General features: G+C 40.8%; 1 protein-coding gene across 1 annotated transcript in view; it reads left to right on the forward strand.

The window, feature by feature from the left end:
- Prkg2 (protein kinase cGMP-dependent 2) overlaps positions 1-16,188 on the forward strand; it is a 104,231-nt gene extending 88,043 nt beyond the window's left edge. The window contains exons 16-19 of the mRNA XM_036201717.1: positions 1,169-1,291; positions 2,489-2,551; positions 12,002-12,068; positions 13,954-16,188. Of these exons, the coding sequence (XP_036057610.1) occupies positions 1,169-1,291; positions 2,489-2,551; positions 12,002-12,068; positions 13,954-14,049 (349 nt within the window). The 3' untranslated portion in view covers positions 14,050-16,188. The remainder of the gene's footprint in view (positions 1-1,168; positions 1,292-2,488; positions 2,552-12,001; positions 12,069-13,953) is intronic.
- Positions 16,189-16,459: the final 271 nt, after the last annotated feature.

A 16,459-nucleotide genomic window follows, 5' to 3' on the forward strand; every position in this document is an offset into this window, starting at 1 on the left:
GGATTAAAGGCATGCGCCGCTACCACCCGGCGAGTTTGTTCCTCTTAATGACAATAATTTCATTCTGTGAGTACTCTGGCCAAACTTTGTTCTTGAATCCCTTTTCTCTCTTTCACACTACACCCACTACATTGGCAAATCCTATTAGTTTTACCATCAGCCTGAGTTCAGGGTCTATAACAAAATGATGTAAACTGGCTGGTTTTTTTTATTATTATTATTTAAAGATCATTTATTTCTTGCAATTTGGGAGGCTGGAAGCCTCAGCAAAGAGTTGAGTTCTAGTGAGGACTCTCTTCTAGTTGCAGACCTCTGACTTCTTATGGGATGGAAAAAGATGGACAGACAACATTATGTCTCAGAAGGTCACTAAAACTCATCATTGATGGCCCCGTCCTCAACCTAATTAGCTTCATTAGCTCCCAGGTACTATCCCTTGCAGATTATAGTTTCAGTTTGACAACGGGACCTACCTAGTACATTTCATGGTGTAGATACAGCCATGTCTATTTCATTGCCTTCAACACTACTTCCCACAGCCAGCCTGCCAGGCTCAACCCCCACACCTTACTTGTATTAAATATATTTCTTGTATTAAAAACAGATGACTGGAGATGCTATAAGTTATACTGCTGACTCAGAATGCATCCCCAGTTCCTTACTGTAGCCCACTAAATACGTACGATGCTGCTATAATCTCTCACACCCCTCACAGCTTACTCACTTCACCACCTCCACTGCCCACGGCTGCCCACCCCCGACAGGTTCCTTCGCACTTCCTGTCTCAGAACTCAGTGCCCACAAACAAGTGTGTAGCTCATCCACTCCTTCTGCCCAGTCAGAATTCTCTCTTGTCAGCTCAAAGAAGAGGCTTTTCCTACTCACTGTTTTAAAAAAAGAAAAGAAGAAAATCACACTCACCCACCCTCTCTGTCTCCTTGGCTTTCGTTTTACTGATTATCACCTCATGACATGTTACCTGGGTGTATCATTTAAGTGATATGAAATTGGCAGAAGGTTTTTCCAGACTATATCCAAATCTGTTGTAAGGTAACTGACAGAGGAGGTGGTTAGAAAGACAGGAAGGAGGAGGAAGAGAAGCAGGAAAAGAGAAGCGACGGTCTCTCAGACACTCGTTGAAATGTGTCCTGTTTTTCATCTTCTCCAGCCCACCCTTTTCTGGAATAGACCAAATGATGACCTACAATTTGATTCTCAAAGGAATTGAAAAAATGGATTTTCCCAGAAAGATCACAAGGAGACCTGAGGATTTGATTCGGAGGCTTTGCAGGTGAGAATGACCATCGGCAGTACCTAGCACTGGGGGAAGTGTGAAGGCTTTCACCTGCTGTGTGATGTGTAGACGCTTCACAGTCAGGTTTCTGTGTTTGCTACTTGAACCTTTCATGTTGCTGTTATAACTGAAGAAAGTTTTTAAATTAAAAAGATACTTTTGAAAATCTTGTGTATGTTGACTGAGTGTATATCTGTGTGCAAGTGCAAACCTGGTGCCCTTGGAGGCTAGATAATGTCATCAGAGCTGGACCTGGAGTTACAGACTGCTGTGAGCTGTCATGTGGGTACTGAGGATTCAACACAGGGCCTCTGGAAGAGCAGCACATTTCCTTAATCACTGAACCATCTCTCCAGCTCCTTGATATTCCTTTTCCTTTCTTTCTTTTTTAAAACAGCTTTCAAGAAAAGATTTATTGATCTCTATTTTATGTGTATGGGTATTTTACTTGCATGCATGTCTGTGTACCATGTGCATTCCTGGTGACCACAGAGGTCAGAAGAAGGCATTGTGTCTCCTGGGGCTAGAGTTACAGATTGTGAACTATAATATAGTGGCTAGGACTTGAACTTGAGTCCTCTGGAAGAACAATCAGTGATTGTTCTTATTCACTGAGCTATCTCTCAAGGCCCAATAGAATAGTCTTTAAAAAAACTAATGTTTCTCCAGTCTTCTTTTAAATTATTGCAGCCTTCTACTTACTACCAAAAGCATAATTTTTCAGAAAAAATATTGTAAACTTCCAGAATTTTTTGTTTTGCTTAAACTGCAATGTACTGTGGTGTCCTGGTGCTCCACCTTTGAAGAACTTTTTGAAGGATTTAAAGTTAGTAAATCATAAAACCTAGGTTGGGCATTACCAGTAGGAATACCTCCACATTTCTAAGATTGCAGCTTAGATGTACATGAAACTCTGAGCATTTCCCAGTTTTCTTAGCTGAGTTAGAAAGATAGTATTTTACTCAGCATCTACTCATAGCTCACATAAAGAACAGATAGCTGTATGGACACTCAGCTGTGGCTCCTCTGTAGGAGGGCCATGACTTCTTTCTCTCCCTGTACTCAAGTGGCTGACCCCCACAGTGGGAACTGATGAAAGTTATCAAGTGAATGGATTTAAAAACAAATGTTACTCTCTTATCAAAAACTGCTTATTTTATTATTATTACAAACTTCTTTCATAAATTATTTCAGGCAAAATCCAACAGAAAGGCTGGGGAATCTGAAGAACGGGATCAACGACATTAAGAAACACAGGTACTTATTTTCTTTGTTGCCAAGATAAACATAGAAATATACAGAATAACCAGGTGTCTTGGTTAGGGTTTCTATTGCTGTGATAAATAACATGGCCCAAAGCAACTTGGAGAGGAGGGGGTTTATTTCATCTGACAGCTTGTAGACCATCATCCAGGGAAGTCAAAGCAAGAACTGATACAGAGGCCATGGAGAAGTGCTGCTTACTGGCTTGCTCACAGGCCAATCTGAGAGAAGCATTTTCTCAGTTGAGGTTCCCTCTTTCCAAATGACGCTATCTGATATCAAACTGACATATGTCACCAGCACTTGAGGTGATCATGACAGGTTCTTGTAGCTGCAAGTTTTCTCAGGGTCCACCTAGCCCTGTGGTCTGGCAGCCACTTATAAAATAATCACTCAGAGGCTTAATACTATTTACAAACTGTATGGTCTATGGCCTATGGCAAGCTTCTTGCTAGCTAGCTCTTTCATCTTAAGTTAACCCATTTCTATTAATCTGTGTTTTGCCACATGGCAATGGCATTACTGGTCCGCTGGCATCTTGCTTCTCCTCCAGCTGCCGCTGGCGTCTCCCCACTTCTCCTTTCTTTGTATCTCTGCTTAGATTTCCCGCCTGTCTCTAAGCTGCCTTGTCAAAGGCCAATGCAGCTTTATTTATCAACCAATCAGAGCAACACATATTCATAACATACAGAAAGACATCCCACAGCGGGTTCTCTCAGGAGACCCCCATGCTCACTTTACAGGCTTTCAACTTTGGGGTGTTTCGGTTTTCAGTTTTTCTTTGCAGTTTGCTAGTAGTCGTTGCCCAAATCAGTCTCAATATGATTTCTTTAATGATAGAAATTTATGTAAAGAATGAGCAAAGTTATTTTAAAGGCTATAACATCATATCTTTCAGTCATAGAAACAGTATATATCCAATGTTATTTTTATTATTATTAACCTAGCTTCTGTGAAGGGATTAAACAATATTTTTGGCATTGAATTTGTAACTAAAATAGGTTATAATTCTCGCAGAGATGCAGAAGAGAATAATATAGCTTAACCCACTGTTAAACAACACTGACTAATGAGTTTTTACTTTATGGTGCTGTGAAAGCAATGTATTTAGTAGGAACTATGGCAGCATCTTGCTCTGGCCTCACCTCTCTTCAATCCTTACAATTCCCTTAAAAGAATTCACAAGAAACACATGTAATATAAAAGACAGGGGGAAATTTTATTACAGAATAAAGTGGGATTCCAAGGGATAAGAGTGTGCAGTGGCCAAAGGGACCATTGCAGAGCAGAGCACTCTTGTGTCATGAGTAGAGTAGACAAGGCAAGCAAGACCATTGCCTAGGCCTTTGTATTTAATTAGGTTTTATAATTATTCCATAAGCCCTCAAATAGACAGCTTTCCTGAGGGGCATGTTCCTGTCCAGACTGACAAGCTTACTTGGGTTTATTCTTACAGGTAGGGCAATGGTTTATCAAGGCTCTTGCTAGAGTGCAGTCTTATAAGGCTTGGGGCTTGCAGGTCCTGTTGTAGATAGTATTGATGGCTTTCTGGGCAGTTCAGGAGGTCACATCTCCAGGGCCAGAGAAATGACTCAGGTCATCTAAAAATAATTGAAGTCCTGCAGCTCCAATCTTTGGCTGTGCTCTGTGAGGGAGGGGCCCAGTGCCAGTGTCTTTAAATCCTGCTAATGTCTAAATAGCTCACCACAGAAACCATGTCCTGACTTCATAAAATCTTTTCTGTAGCCAGTGATGAGTAAAGTATTCTCTTAAGATGTCAGCCTGCAGCTGTGACCCACAGTGCCCAAGATAGGAAGAGTAGTTGACTGTGTTCCTTATAATGTTCTTTATTTTAAGTTGTTAAATCTTTTTTATTTAATATATTTTCAAATTACATAAGTTTTTGTCAGTATGTGACTTATCATAAGTCACCTGTATTCCATTTCAGTTTTAAATAATATTATATATTCATTTAAAATATAATGTCCTTTGAATGTTTCTCTAAGCTCTGAAACCTCAATTTGGTTTTCAATTGAAGTACATTGATTTGCACATAACTACAATAATGAGTCATTCTCAAGGGTGAGCTATCATTTCCCTTTAATAGCTGTTAGACCCCTGATAACTTCCTTGACATCCCTTCTAACTTGATTAAATATTCAAATGTGGCACTTTGAACCTTTAAGATTTATGCTTTTTACACAGTCCTTGGCAAGTCCTGGAATTTTCAGAATGTTTTCATTTTTGCTTACAATTTGTAGGCAGAAAATATCACCTGTAGCTATACTTTAATGATCCCACATATAAGTGTGAGAATATCATTATTGCAAGCCTTTGAATATGCTGATGTGTTCACTTTCAACAATAAAAACACCTCTAATGTTTTCTTCCTCTCAGATGGAGGGGTGGTGTTCCTATGTGTGTGTGTGTGTGCTGGAAATCGGGATACAATCTAGAGTTCCACGCATGCTAACACATGCATGACCAAGCCACACACACCCAGCCCTCCAGTGGTGGGAACATTAGCAGTATGGTCACAGGGGGCGGCATGTGGAGGCTCTCTGTTCTCCCTAACAGCAGCTGCTGCAAAGTGAGCGAATATATACATAAATCCTCAACTGCTAGCCCTGCAGTGTGAATTCATGATCCCCCTGGCAATCGAGCCATGTGCTCACCATTGTGAAACCAAGCTCCCCCATGGGGTAAATTAGAGAGAAAAAGAGGGAGGGAGAGAAACAGGAGAGAGGGGGACCGACAACAGGCTCATCTGGAACTTTACAGGCACTAAAGTACTAGTAATCCTTTTTCTTAGTCATCCTCTGGATTTCCTTCAACTGTGAAGCTCACTATTGGTGTTAAAATCCATTTACCTTATCCCTTGCACCCCATACTGTCACCATAGTTTCTTCTCTCATTATAAAATGACATATAAACACACCATTCATAGTGACAAGTGTCCCACCAATTAAAGTGATTCTTACTATATTGTCCTGCTCTTCCTCATTAAGGAGTTGCCATGCTTTCTTTGGGTGTGGTTGGAAAACAGAAAGGATCTAATTGGTGAGAAGCTCTGGCTTTAGATTTTTTTTTTCTTATCTACCTGAGGCTCCTTCAAATGTAGCAGTCAGGCTGTGGCAGGCAGGGTACACTTGCAAATGGATGCTGTTATTGACTTTTCTTCCCCATGAGGGCTGATTTGTCCCTTCTCTGTAATAGGCAGAATTGCTGCCACACACAGCTTCAGAGTCAGAATGCAGGGGACACCTGAGAAGAGACAACAGATTGATTGCATGGTGCTCTCTGAACAAAAAAAAAACCCACAGAATTTCATTCTGTTCTTTTCTCCTGGCTCTCTTTCTAAGCTATCAAGCTAGGGCACAATTTCAGGGTGTCGGTGGGGAAGTCTCTGTGTCTCTCTCTAGATAAAGGGTCTTTAAACCTCATGCAAATCTCCCAAGTCTACATTTTTCTTCCTACCTTGTGCCTTCTTAAAATGCAACAACAGCAACATTCTCTTAGGGCCTGGAGGGAAATGGCCCAGTGGTTAAGAATGAATACTGTTCTTGCAGAGGATGTGAGTTCAGTTCCCAGCATCTATGTCAACAGTCTAGAACTTCCTCTAAGTCCTGCCCAGGGGATCTGACACCTTTTTCTTGCCTCTTTTTGGGCATCTGCATTGAAGGGAAGCACACAGACACAATTTTATTATTAAAAAAATTAAGTAAATTTTTAAATTTTACTTAAATAACATTTTCTTCATTTATTTTACATACTGACCACAGTTTACCCTCTCTCCTCTCCTCCTGCTTTCCCCTCCCGATTCCATCTACCCTCTTCCCCATCCATTTCCCCATCTTCACATCTTCATTCAGAAAGGGGCAGGCCTTCCTTGGGCTTAAACAAAGCTTGGCAATTTGAGGCAGGACTGAGCTTCTCCCTTTGTGTTACAGCTGGGCAGGGTAATCCAGCATAGGGAACAGGTTCCCAAAAGCCAACTAAGTACCAGGGACAGGTCCTGATCTCACTGCTAGGAGCCTTACAAACAGACTAAGCTATGGTACTGTCACATGCTTGCAGAGGGCCTAGGTCAGTCCCATGGAGGCTCCCTATCTGTTGGTCCAAAGTCCATGAGCTCCCAGGAGCTCAGGTCTGTTGCCCCTGTGGGTTCTCCCATCATGACTCCCCTGGCTCTTACAATCCCTTCTCCAATTCTTCAGCAAGACTTCTAGATCTCAGCCCAGTGCTTGACTTTGGATCTCTGATTCTGCTTCCATCAGTTACTGGATGAAGGCTCTATGATGACAATTAGGGTAGTCACCAATCTGATTACAGTAGATGGCTACTTCAGACACCCTCTGTACGATTGCTAGGAGTCTTAGCTAGGGGTCATCCTTGTGGATTCCTGGGGGTTTTCCTGACACAAGGTTTCTCTCTAACTCCCCAATCCCCCCCACATCAAGATGTCTCTTTCATACTCCTCTGTCAAAAATTAATTTTTGAAAGAAAACTTTTCATCCTAGCTTTGTATTTTAAAAAAGTATGCCTAAGCTCATCAGCTATCCTTTGAATTTGCCCAATTTGTGCATTCTTTATTAAATCAACCTTGCCCCCTTGTTTATTAGCTAGCCTGGAAATGAGGTATCAGTCTTCTCTATTTGAAAGGAAGGCTAGTGAACCTGGGTACATATAATTATCCATTTCCCAACAGGAGGAGATATCAAATACTTTACCTATTCATTACTTTTGAGAATAGCATCTACAGATCTCCTGAAAACAAGCAGTTTCTCTGCTGTTGATGTCAGTGGTTCTTTGCAGAACGGTATTCACTTATGAGCATGTGCTGGCACTTGCTTTGCATAAAATGCAGCCAATCTCAAAGGGCACTCCTGCTAAGTAAATGTCATCATTAGTCAAATTGCCACAAGTACACTAAGAAATGCAAGGCGATTTTCTTCAGTAGAACCACAGTGATGGTTAGCATTAATATTTCTGGGGTTCCTTGAATAAAGAGCATTGTAAGATGTGTGTTAAGAGTTGGTTCCTGTATTTGGTGGCAAAAGAAGGTCCTGCAGAAATGTGTACCCAGAAATGTCTGAAGAGGGAGCCCCACAAAGTGCCTAGACAAACAGGTGTGTCCTGGGTCAAAACCGTATGGCTTCACACAGGGACAGAGGCTAGGCAGGCATCAGCTAACATTGTGGCTTTTTAACAAGAATTTTAGGAGCTCCTATCAAAATGGTATCTAAAGTGGAAGGCACTAGTTCCCAATCCATTTCTAAACTCAGGTGTTTATTCACCAGTCAATGGCTAAGTGAAAACTCTGAATCGAGGTGAGGCTGTGAAATGAGGGAAGACTTAACTCTTGCTTGGCTACAGGAGGACAGTGGCAGACTCCTAATGGTCCCCTGCCTTTAGCTGCCACCACTGCACCACCCTGCCCCTGTGGTCATTCTCTACATGACCACAGTTACCTTTTGAGAACCAGACTGTGTTGTTTCCTCAATGTTTTATAATGTCTTTCTGTCACTCCAAAACTTACTGTGCCCTAAACTCTAACAAAGCACCCAAATAGGATCTGGCATTTCACCGTTGTTTTGACGTCTTTTGTCCTTTTCGTTGTTAAGATTTACTTTTTGTTTTTTTTTTTTTTAATCATGTTTTTTATTAATTCTCTGAGAATGTCGTACGATGGAATTTGATCCTATTCACCACTTCACGCTCTCAAATCCACCTCTCTGCTCTCAACTCTACCCACCCAGCCTTAAGTCTTCTTCTTCTTTCCCTCAACTCCAATTTGTGCTTCCAAACTACTCTTGGTAGGAGCAGCCCCAGAGTATGGCTGACCAAGGGGTCCACACTATTGAGGAAAGCTGGCCGTGTCCCAGCAGCTATCATTTGCTAATCGCTCCCCAGCTAATGGTGAGACTTCTTGCCTCTCTCCATCCTCCATGCGGAATTTGTCTGTTTTGAGCATGCACAGGTCTTCTGCAGGCTGTCACAGTCGCTGCGGGTTCCATATGTACAAATGCCCTGATGCACTGTTTCCTTGGAGTTATTCAACCACCTGTGGTCCTTATGATCTTCCTGACCCCTACATATCTTTTTTCCCCCTCTATTTTCTTTGCATTTTGTATCTCAGCTGATTCCTGCCTCTTCCATCTGGGAGGTTCTTGCCACAGAATTTTCCATGGCTTCTCCTTTCTCTTCATTCTTTTGTTGTTGTTTATTATTATGTTTTAATTTTACACATCAGCCATGGGTTCCCCTGTCCTCCCCACTCCCGCTCCCACTCCCACCTTCCCCCCAGCCCCTCCCCTCCATTCCTATGTCCTCCAGGACCAAAATTCCGCTGGGGATTCATTTAAATCTGGTGGATTCAGTACAGGCAGGTCCAGTCCCCTCCTTCCAGGCTGAGCACATGAATTATGAACCAACGGCTGTGGAGACCCCAGCTGGATCAGGCCCTCTGGATAAGTGAGACAATTGAATGGCTTGAACTATTTGGGAGGCATCCAGGCTGTGGGACCAGGACCTGTCCTTAGAGCATGAGCTGGCTGTTTGGAACTTAGGGCTTACACAGGGACACATTCTCTTCATTCTTTAAATAGTACCCCAGTTCAAAGCAGCCCTTCCAAATGCTCCCCACTTTCAGTACCATCTACCACTCTATTCTCTTTTATCTTCCTAGTACTTGTTAGTGTCTAAGTGTAGATTAAGCATTTATATTATTGGCTGTTTTTTGCCTATCACCTTATAAAAATAAAAAGACTATTTTTTTTTCCATACCTGGGACCAAGTAGTCTTTCCCTAAGTATTTGTTGCCTGGCTAAATTGACCCCAATGTCCCAATTAAAAATGATCAATAGATAGAGGGTGGTATTGTTCCATGTTCTTTGTAAGATCTAAGAGATGGAGCAGACGGTCTTCAGAAGTGAGGCCTCCAGATGTCTGGCATTACACATATGCAGAAGACCAGAGTCCCCTGTTTAGATTAATGATATGGACACAGGAATGAAAGAAATTCTGACTGCCAGCTGGACTCAATATTCCCACAGGTCACTGGAGAGCACTTTCTTGTTGGAACTTTTTAGACACTAGACGAGAAGTTCTGTGTAAGTCTGTTCTTCTACAGAGTTGTTCAGTCATCCAACAACATTTTATTAAGCCCATTTCTGTGTCAAACCCCTGTGACAAGTGCTGCAGGCATAAAAATAGAGGAGACTGATGAAACTCTCCACCCTCGAGTGGAGAATAAACAAGATTCTTGCATCCTAGTGTTTATTGGATAATAGTAAATGTGTCAGTCTATACTGGAAATGCACAAGGCAGGAAGGATCTCAAGTATGAAGGAAGAGGGGAGACGGTGAAAGAGGAGTTCAGACAAGCCAGTCAGTCAAGGGCTGGCAGAGACAACCCTTGAGATTAGACTTGAAAATACTGCAGGAGCGAATCATATGGAAGTCCAGAGTACAAACAACCCAGCATTTGGTGCACAGGCCTTCAAGTAGAAGAATCCCTTGACATTTGAAGTCATGGTGAAGAGAGAAATGAAGTGAAGGAGGAAGAGGAGAGGAGGGGTGTGTGGTGTGGTGGAAGGAACTGGGAGAGTGCCTTTTGTAAGGCTGGGAAGCTTCTGTACCGATACAGTGAGGACCGCCTCTCCCAGGGAGTAGAATGGACAGTACTGAACAACCTTTACCAGAGGCCTGATGTTGCCTGGTGCAGTGAAATAAGCGCTCTTGTAAAGGAGATGGTGAACAGCACTGGTCGCTGGGTTTTTGTTGGAAGTCAAAATTGGGGCTCATCAGTATAAAATGCTTTTTAAATCCATGAAGCAGAATGGTTAGGGAAAAGAAAGGACGTTCAAGGACTGGTCTGTGGAGGGCGTGCACTTCCTTAGAAAATGGCAGTAGTAGAGGAGGAAAAGCGCTGGGAGGACCAGAAGAGTCTCCAGGCAACAGTGCGCGCCAGAAGCCAAGAGAATAAAGAGTCACAGGAAGTGGTGCTACTAATAGACCAAATATCATGAAAATGGAAACATTTAATAATTCAATGGAGCGGAGGGAATTGAAACAGACTGCAGTGTAGGCAGGAGAAAATGGGTGGATGGAATGATGACAAACCCTTTTCAAGGACTTTTCCCTCCCAAGCACAGGAGAGAAGCAGACTGAATTGGAGAAAAATTTGGTCAAAGGACGTGTTCTGTTGTTGTCAGAAGTCTTTGGGGTATAGCTCAGTGGTAGAGCATTTGACTGCAGCAGCATTAAGTTGTTTCTATATAATGATCTAGCAGGGTCGACGGTGGTAGTGCAGGGACAGGAGAACTGCAGCAATAAACCAGACAGGATGGGGTCAAGCGTGTGGGAGAGAAACGGGCATTCGCAGGAAGGTAGGAAGGTCGTTTATGGTACAGGAGAGGAAGCAGTACTGGGAGGGTGCGGAAGGGCTGAAGAGAGACTGTGAATGTTTTTTCTTTCTTACGGGTCTCTCTCTCTCTCTGTGTCTCTCTCTCTCTCTGTCTCTGTCAATGTCTCTCTCTCTCTCTGTCTCTCTGTCTCTCTGTCTCTCTCTCTCTGTCTCTCTCTGTCTCTGTCTCTCTCTCTCTGTCTCTCTGTCTCTGTCTCTCATACACACACACATATGTGCGCACTTCATATCTCTCAGTGAATTAAGAATCAAGGGTAGGGTCTAAAGCAGCAGTTCTCAACCTATGGGTTGTGAGCCCCTTGGGGTCAAACGACCCATTCACAGGGGCCGCATACCATATATCCTGCGTATCAGATATTTATAGTATGATTCGTAACAGTAGTAAAATTACAGTTATGAAGTAACAATTAAATAATTTAGGGTTGGGGTCACCACAACATGAGGAACTGTAGTAAAGGATCCCAACTTGGGAGCCAGTGAATGGTTATGTGGTTTAAGAGTATTTTGTTGCTCTTGCAGAGGACCTGAGTTCAGTTCCCAGCACCTACATGGTGGCTCACAACTATCATCTACTATAACAGTTCAAGGAAATTTGACACTTTCTTCTTACCTCTAGATATATATGTACATACACACATACATGCAGGCAAAAAAAAAAAAAACAAACCCTTATACACATAAAATAAATAAATCTAAAAATAAAAATAATGAAAAGAAATGAGGGTACCATAAAGATGGGAATAAAGTTCTGAAAGTCTGAAGAGATGATACACTATAAATTATGAATTTCAGTGTGGCAGGGAAATACCTAGGATGGTTGCTGGGCTGTGTAAGTGCCCAGTAGGCATGGGTTTAACAACTCTTTCCCCATTAACTTCCAGCTGCTTGCAGCAGCACTTTTGGAGGTAGGGAGTGACAACATGGATTGATAGATATACTCTGACATGCTATTCATTTACTACATAATGCTGATCATTTATCATGTAAGTAATATCCTTCATATTTTTCTCATTTTAGGTGGTTAAATGGTTTCAATTGGGAGGGCCTGAAAGCGCGGAACCTTCCATCCCCTTTACGAAGAGAGGTATGGTGTTTGCTATGACACTCCCTTGATTAGTTTCTAGGAACTAGTTTTTAAAAACAGATTTGAGAGAGGGAGAGGGATAAAGAAGGAAGGGAGAGGGTGAAGGAGAGAAAGAGAAAGCATGTACACAACAGACTTTAGGTACTTTTTTGAAATACTTCTTATTAGGTGAGCCTCCTAGTAATTATGACCTAGGGACTTAAGTTGTATTTCTGGGGCTGGAGAACAGGCTCTGTTGATCAAGTGCTTAGCACATGGCATGAAGACACTATGCCTGGTTAAAAGCTGTGCATTGTAGTGTGTGCATGTAATACTAAGGCTGGGAAGACAGAGGCAGGAGAATCCTTGGAACTTACCAGTAAGCTATTCTTACCAAACTGATGAGCTCCAGGTTCAGGGAGAGACGCTGCCTCAAAATGTAAGGCAGAAAGGAATGAGTAATGGCACCTGGCATCAGCCTCTGGCATGCACAGGCATGTACACACATGTGCTCTGTGCAGTACCCCCACAACCGCATAACAAGCACACATATGCTCCATGAATACACACAAATAAAAGCAATAGTATTGCCTATTTGATAATCACTAAGGTCACCTCTCAGGAATTAGTTATATGCCAGTGTCCCCTAAGTCCCAAAGTCATCAGAGTTGCTCAGGTACACAGATAAAATACAGTTTCTTGTTAATTACAGTAAGAGTTGTAAACTGTCTGATCACCTATGCTACTAAAAATGAAAATATAACTATATCTAAAAGAAATGCTTATATTATTACACAAATAGGAAAAAATAAACTAAAATATGGGGCACATAAAGGAATGATCAAGAACGATGGTCAAACATAAAACTTTTCCATTAAAAGAAAGTTTTTATAGATAGAACAGAATGAAAAAGGAAGAATAAGGAGTGTTGTAATATCGGTGTGTGTATGTTTCAAATGACCAACAGATGTTAAATGTCCTTCTATGGTATTTAAATTATAGTAAGTGTAGTCCAAAATTCTTATTGTATGTGAATATGTCAGACTAGAAATTCCGTTCTCTACTACTGTTTAACTTTCGTGAAAACTTTGAGCTATCGATGTATGGGTGTGCAGTGGAAGACATGGCTTCCACAATGCTTCCAGACATCACTCATATACATTTGGTAGAATGTTGACCTCTTAGTTCTTGACATGTTTCCCTCAAGTCACATGGTATTCCACTTTTTCTTAACCTATGCTGTCCAGTATGACAACCACTATGCATAGTGGTGACAATCCCTGGAGCTGCCCCCAAACTCCCAACACATCATAATAAATCACAATAGAATCATCAGTGGTTTTTCATCTGAGTATTTAATTAGGTGTTGGTTAATTTAAGTAAAGAATTTTAAACCACTTGGTTACAAAATAATTTAATACCAGAGTCATTTTTTTTTTTCTTAGTGATATTTCAGTGTCACTAAGATTTTGGATTGTCCATTTGCTTACTATGCATACTTTATAGGGATGAATTAACTGTTCAAATTCAATATTGCTAAGAAACTTAGATATCAGAGGAACTCGGATAAATAATGATTTTAAAAAATAATTTGTTTTGAAAATATTTCTTATCTTGATAAAAGACGGTAGGTAGTACTTATTTCACCTTTTCTTTAGAAAATCCTTCCTCATGTTCTGTAGCTCCTAAAAAATGTAACCAACAACAAAATCATTTGCTTCTAATGGGATGGTCTCCTGAGCCTGAGACTGTGACATAAGACAGGTAATTGGCCATCTTTTCTCATATGTACTATGAAAGAGGCTCCAGTGTGAGGTTAGCACTCAGGTAGGGCATGCTTGACCTGTATGGACTGGCATGCTTGGTCACCTTTGTCCTGACCTTTGCTCTATCCTTTCTCCATTAGCTCAGTGGCCCCATAGATCACAGCTACTTTGACAAATATCCTCCTGAAAGGGGGGTACCTCCGGATGAGATGTCAGGCTGGGACAAAGACTTCTGACGGAAGAAAAGTGATGGCGTGCCACAGAAGAGGACTGTGAGGACCAATGACACAGTGCTGATGATTCCTCTCTTCAGAGCATTAGAAGATCTCTTGGAAGACTGCGGGGGAGAAGAAAATCCTGGCTGGTCGGGGCAGGAGAGTGGATAGATGTGGTTCTGGACAAGAATGTCTCCTTTAGATGCTGTGAATTATCCCTGTTTTCCATTATGTACTTGTCTCAGACTGTCCTCTCCCCTTTACATGATCAGATCTATTTTTGTTGGCATAACATAGTTTTCTGTGAAATCTGTTGTTCCCTTCAACTCACACTCTCCTGCCTAGAGTCCTAAGAAAAAAATTAGTATTTTCTTCTTGAGCACCTTCCTTCTAGAAGGAAGAAGATGAATATGGACCACTTTAGAAGAAGCTCTCCAGGGCTCAACAGACACTATGGATATATTGTGATGGCCCCAAATGGTAGTTTCCAGACATCTTGGGTAGTCAATAGAAGATCATGAATTTCCTTTTCTTTTAACATAAAAATAGACTAAATTGTTTTTCTGATGCCATCTAGGGAAAAGAAAACATTTGAATATTAGTTAGTGATACTAGGTATGAAAGGAAGTCAATTAATCAAATCAGATAATTACATTATTTTTAATAACTTAGGAAAAACAAACAAAAACTTTCTTTTTTCCTTTGGCCAGTTGTAATACTCAGAGATTTTTCAAAAACTTCATTAAAAATCATTTAGAAAGTAAAACATGACTAAATATTGGGCCTTTGTGAAGGTTCTACCTTTTATTTAAAAAATACTTCCACTGTCAAAGTAGAAAAGATAGTGGAATAAAAGACTAAGGGCATTTCCTTCCCACAAAGACAGAGCACCATGACCCCGATAGGTAAAGGTTCTGACTCTCAAGCTCTGAGGTCTATCGCTCAACCCTGCCATCACTGCTCTCAATACACACAGAGAATAGAATGAGCACCTTTAATTTTTATTGAGAAGCCCATTGGCAGGTGTTGGTACTTGTAATCACTGTAGAGTTAACGGCTTTGTTTAGAGGCATTCGAGTCATGTATATAATTATAACACAAGCTATTGGGGATGTGATAGGATTTTAGAAGTAAAAGGAACACTCAGAACCTAGTTTCTTTCTGTTTCCTCTTCTCCGTCTTCCAGATAACGATAGGGGAGTTTCAAATCATTGGACACCCTAAGAATTTTACCAGTGAGTGTTCATAGGTCTTGATCCCAATCACTTCCTCCCTTGCAGATTTCTCACCATCTTTTTAATCCTGGCAGGGTAGAAACGACATCCTGTGTCATTCCTAGTTCCTGTATCTTTCAATCTTCTGATTGTATTTTCATATGATAATATTCTATGTGGAAAGGAAACTTCACCAACTCCACACATGTATTTTCATTCTTTAAAGAAAGTCAGCAATCTATTTCCTGAAGATTTAAGCCAGATTAAGCCAGGCCCAGAAAAAGAAAGTGCATCCTTAATAAATTATATTTACATATTTAGAGTCCTTTTGCTGAACCAAAGAGTTTTGTTTCATGGGGTAGATTTTTAAAGATTATGTATTGTATATAGAGAAGCCATTTTTACTAGGATTAATATAACATGCTTTAAGAATTTCTAAAGTCTAAAAATATTTTATTTGCATTTGGTTTGTATGTACTATATGTTTTTCCATGTATATATTTTATAATTACCAACATATTCAGGTAGAAAATGGATATATTGGATGGACATTAGGACTGTACAGTTATAACAATGATATTCTTTAAAGTGTTCCATTATTGTAATTGGAAAGAATAATACTACATATATAGAGTTAAAACCCAACTTAGAGGTTAATTTTTCCTGTGAGTGGTCATATCATATGTAATTCCCACATATGATTTTATTGTCTTTCCCTTATAAAGATGAAGATATGTAAGACTGAATTATCATTTAATCTCAGCTGATTTCTAGCTCAGTGACCTTGAAAAAATGATTTGCCTTTCGGTACTAGCTTCTCACTTGTAGAACAAAGCTGAGGCAGAGATGGATCCTTACCTGGTATCTGTGAAATGATCCTTGCTGCATAGATGGGAGCTACTGTTACTATCTCTATTGAAATTAAAGCGGCCTTATTAACCATTTAGTTCTGAATCATGTGTGTCAGTGGTACCTGTATGCAGAATTGTTGAGTTAAATCAAGTCTCTGCAGTAAGGATGGTTGATCAAACTTCAGTGTATAAGAAGTGCTCATCATCACCAAAATGAAGAAGTGCTCTACTGAACTGACCTACATTTAAAAATCTATGAATAAATGATACATAAACATGGTATTCACACGTGCATGTGTATGCAAACACACAAACACAATCACACACATGCACACACACACACACACACACACACACACACACACA

Source organism: Onychomys torridus, chromosome 10 (assembly GCF_903995425.1).
Source record: "Onychomys torridus chromosome 10, mOncTor1.1, whole genome shotgun sequence".
NCBI classification, from domain to species: domain Eukaryota; kingdom Metazoa; phylum Chordata; class Mammalia; order Rodentia; family Cricetidae; genus Onychomys; species Onychomys torridus.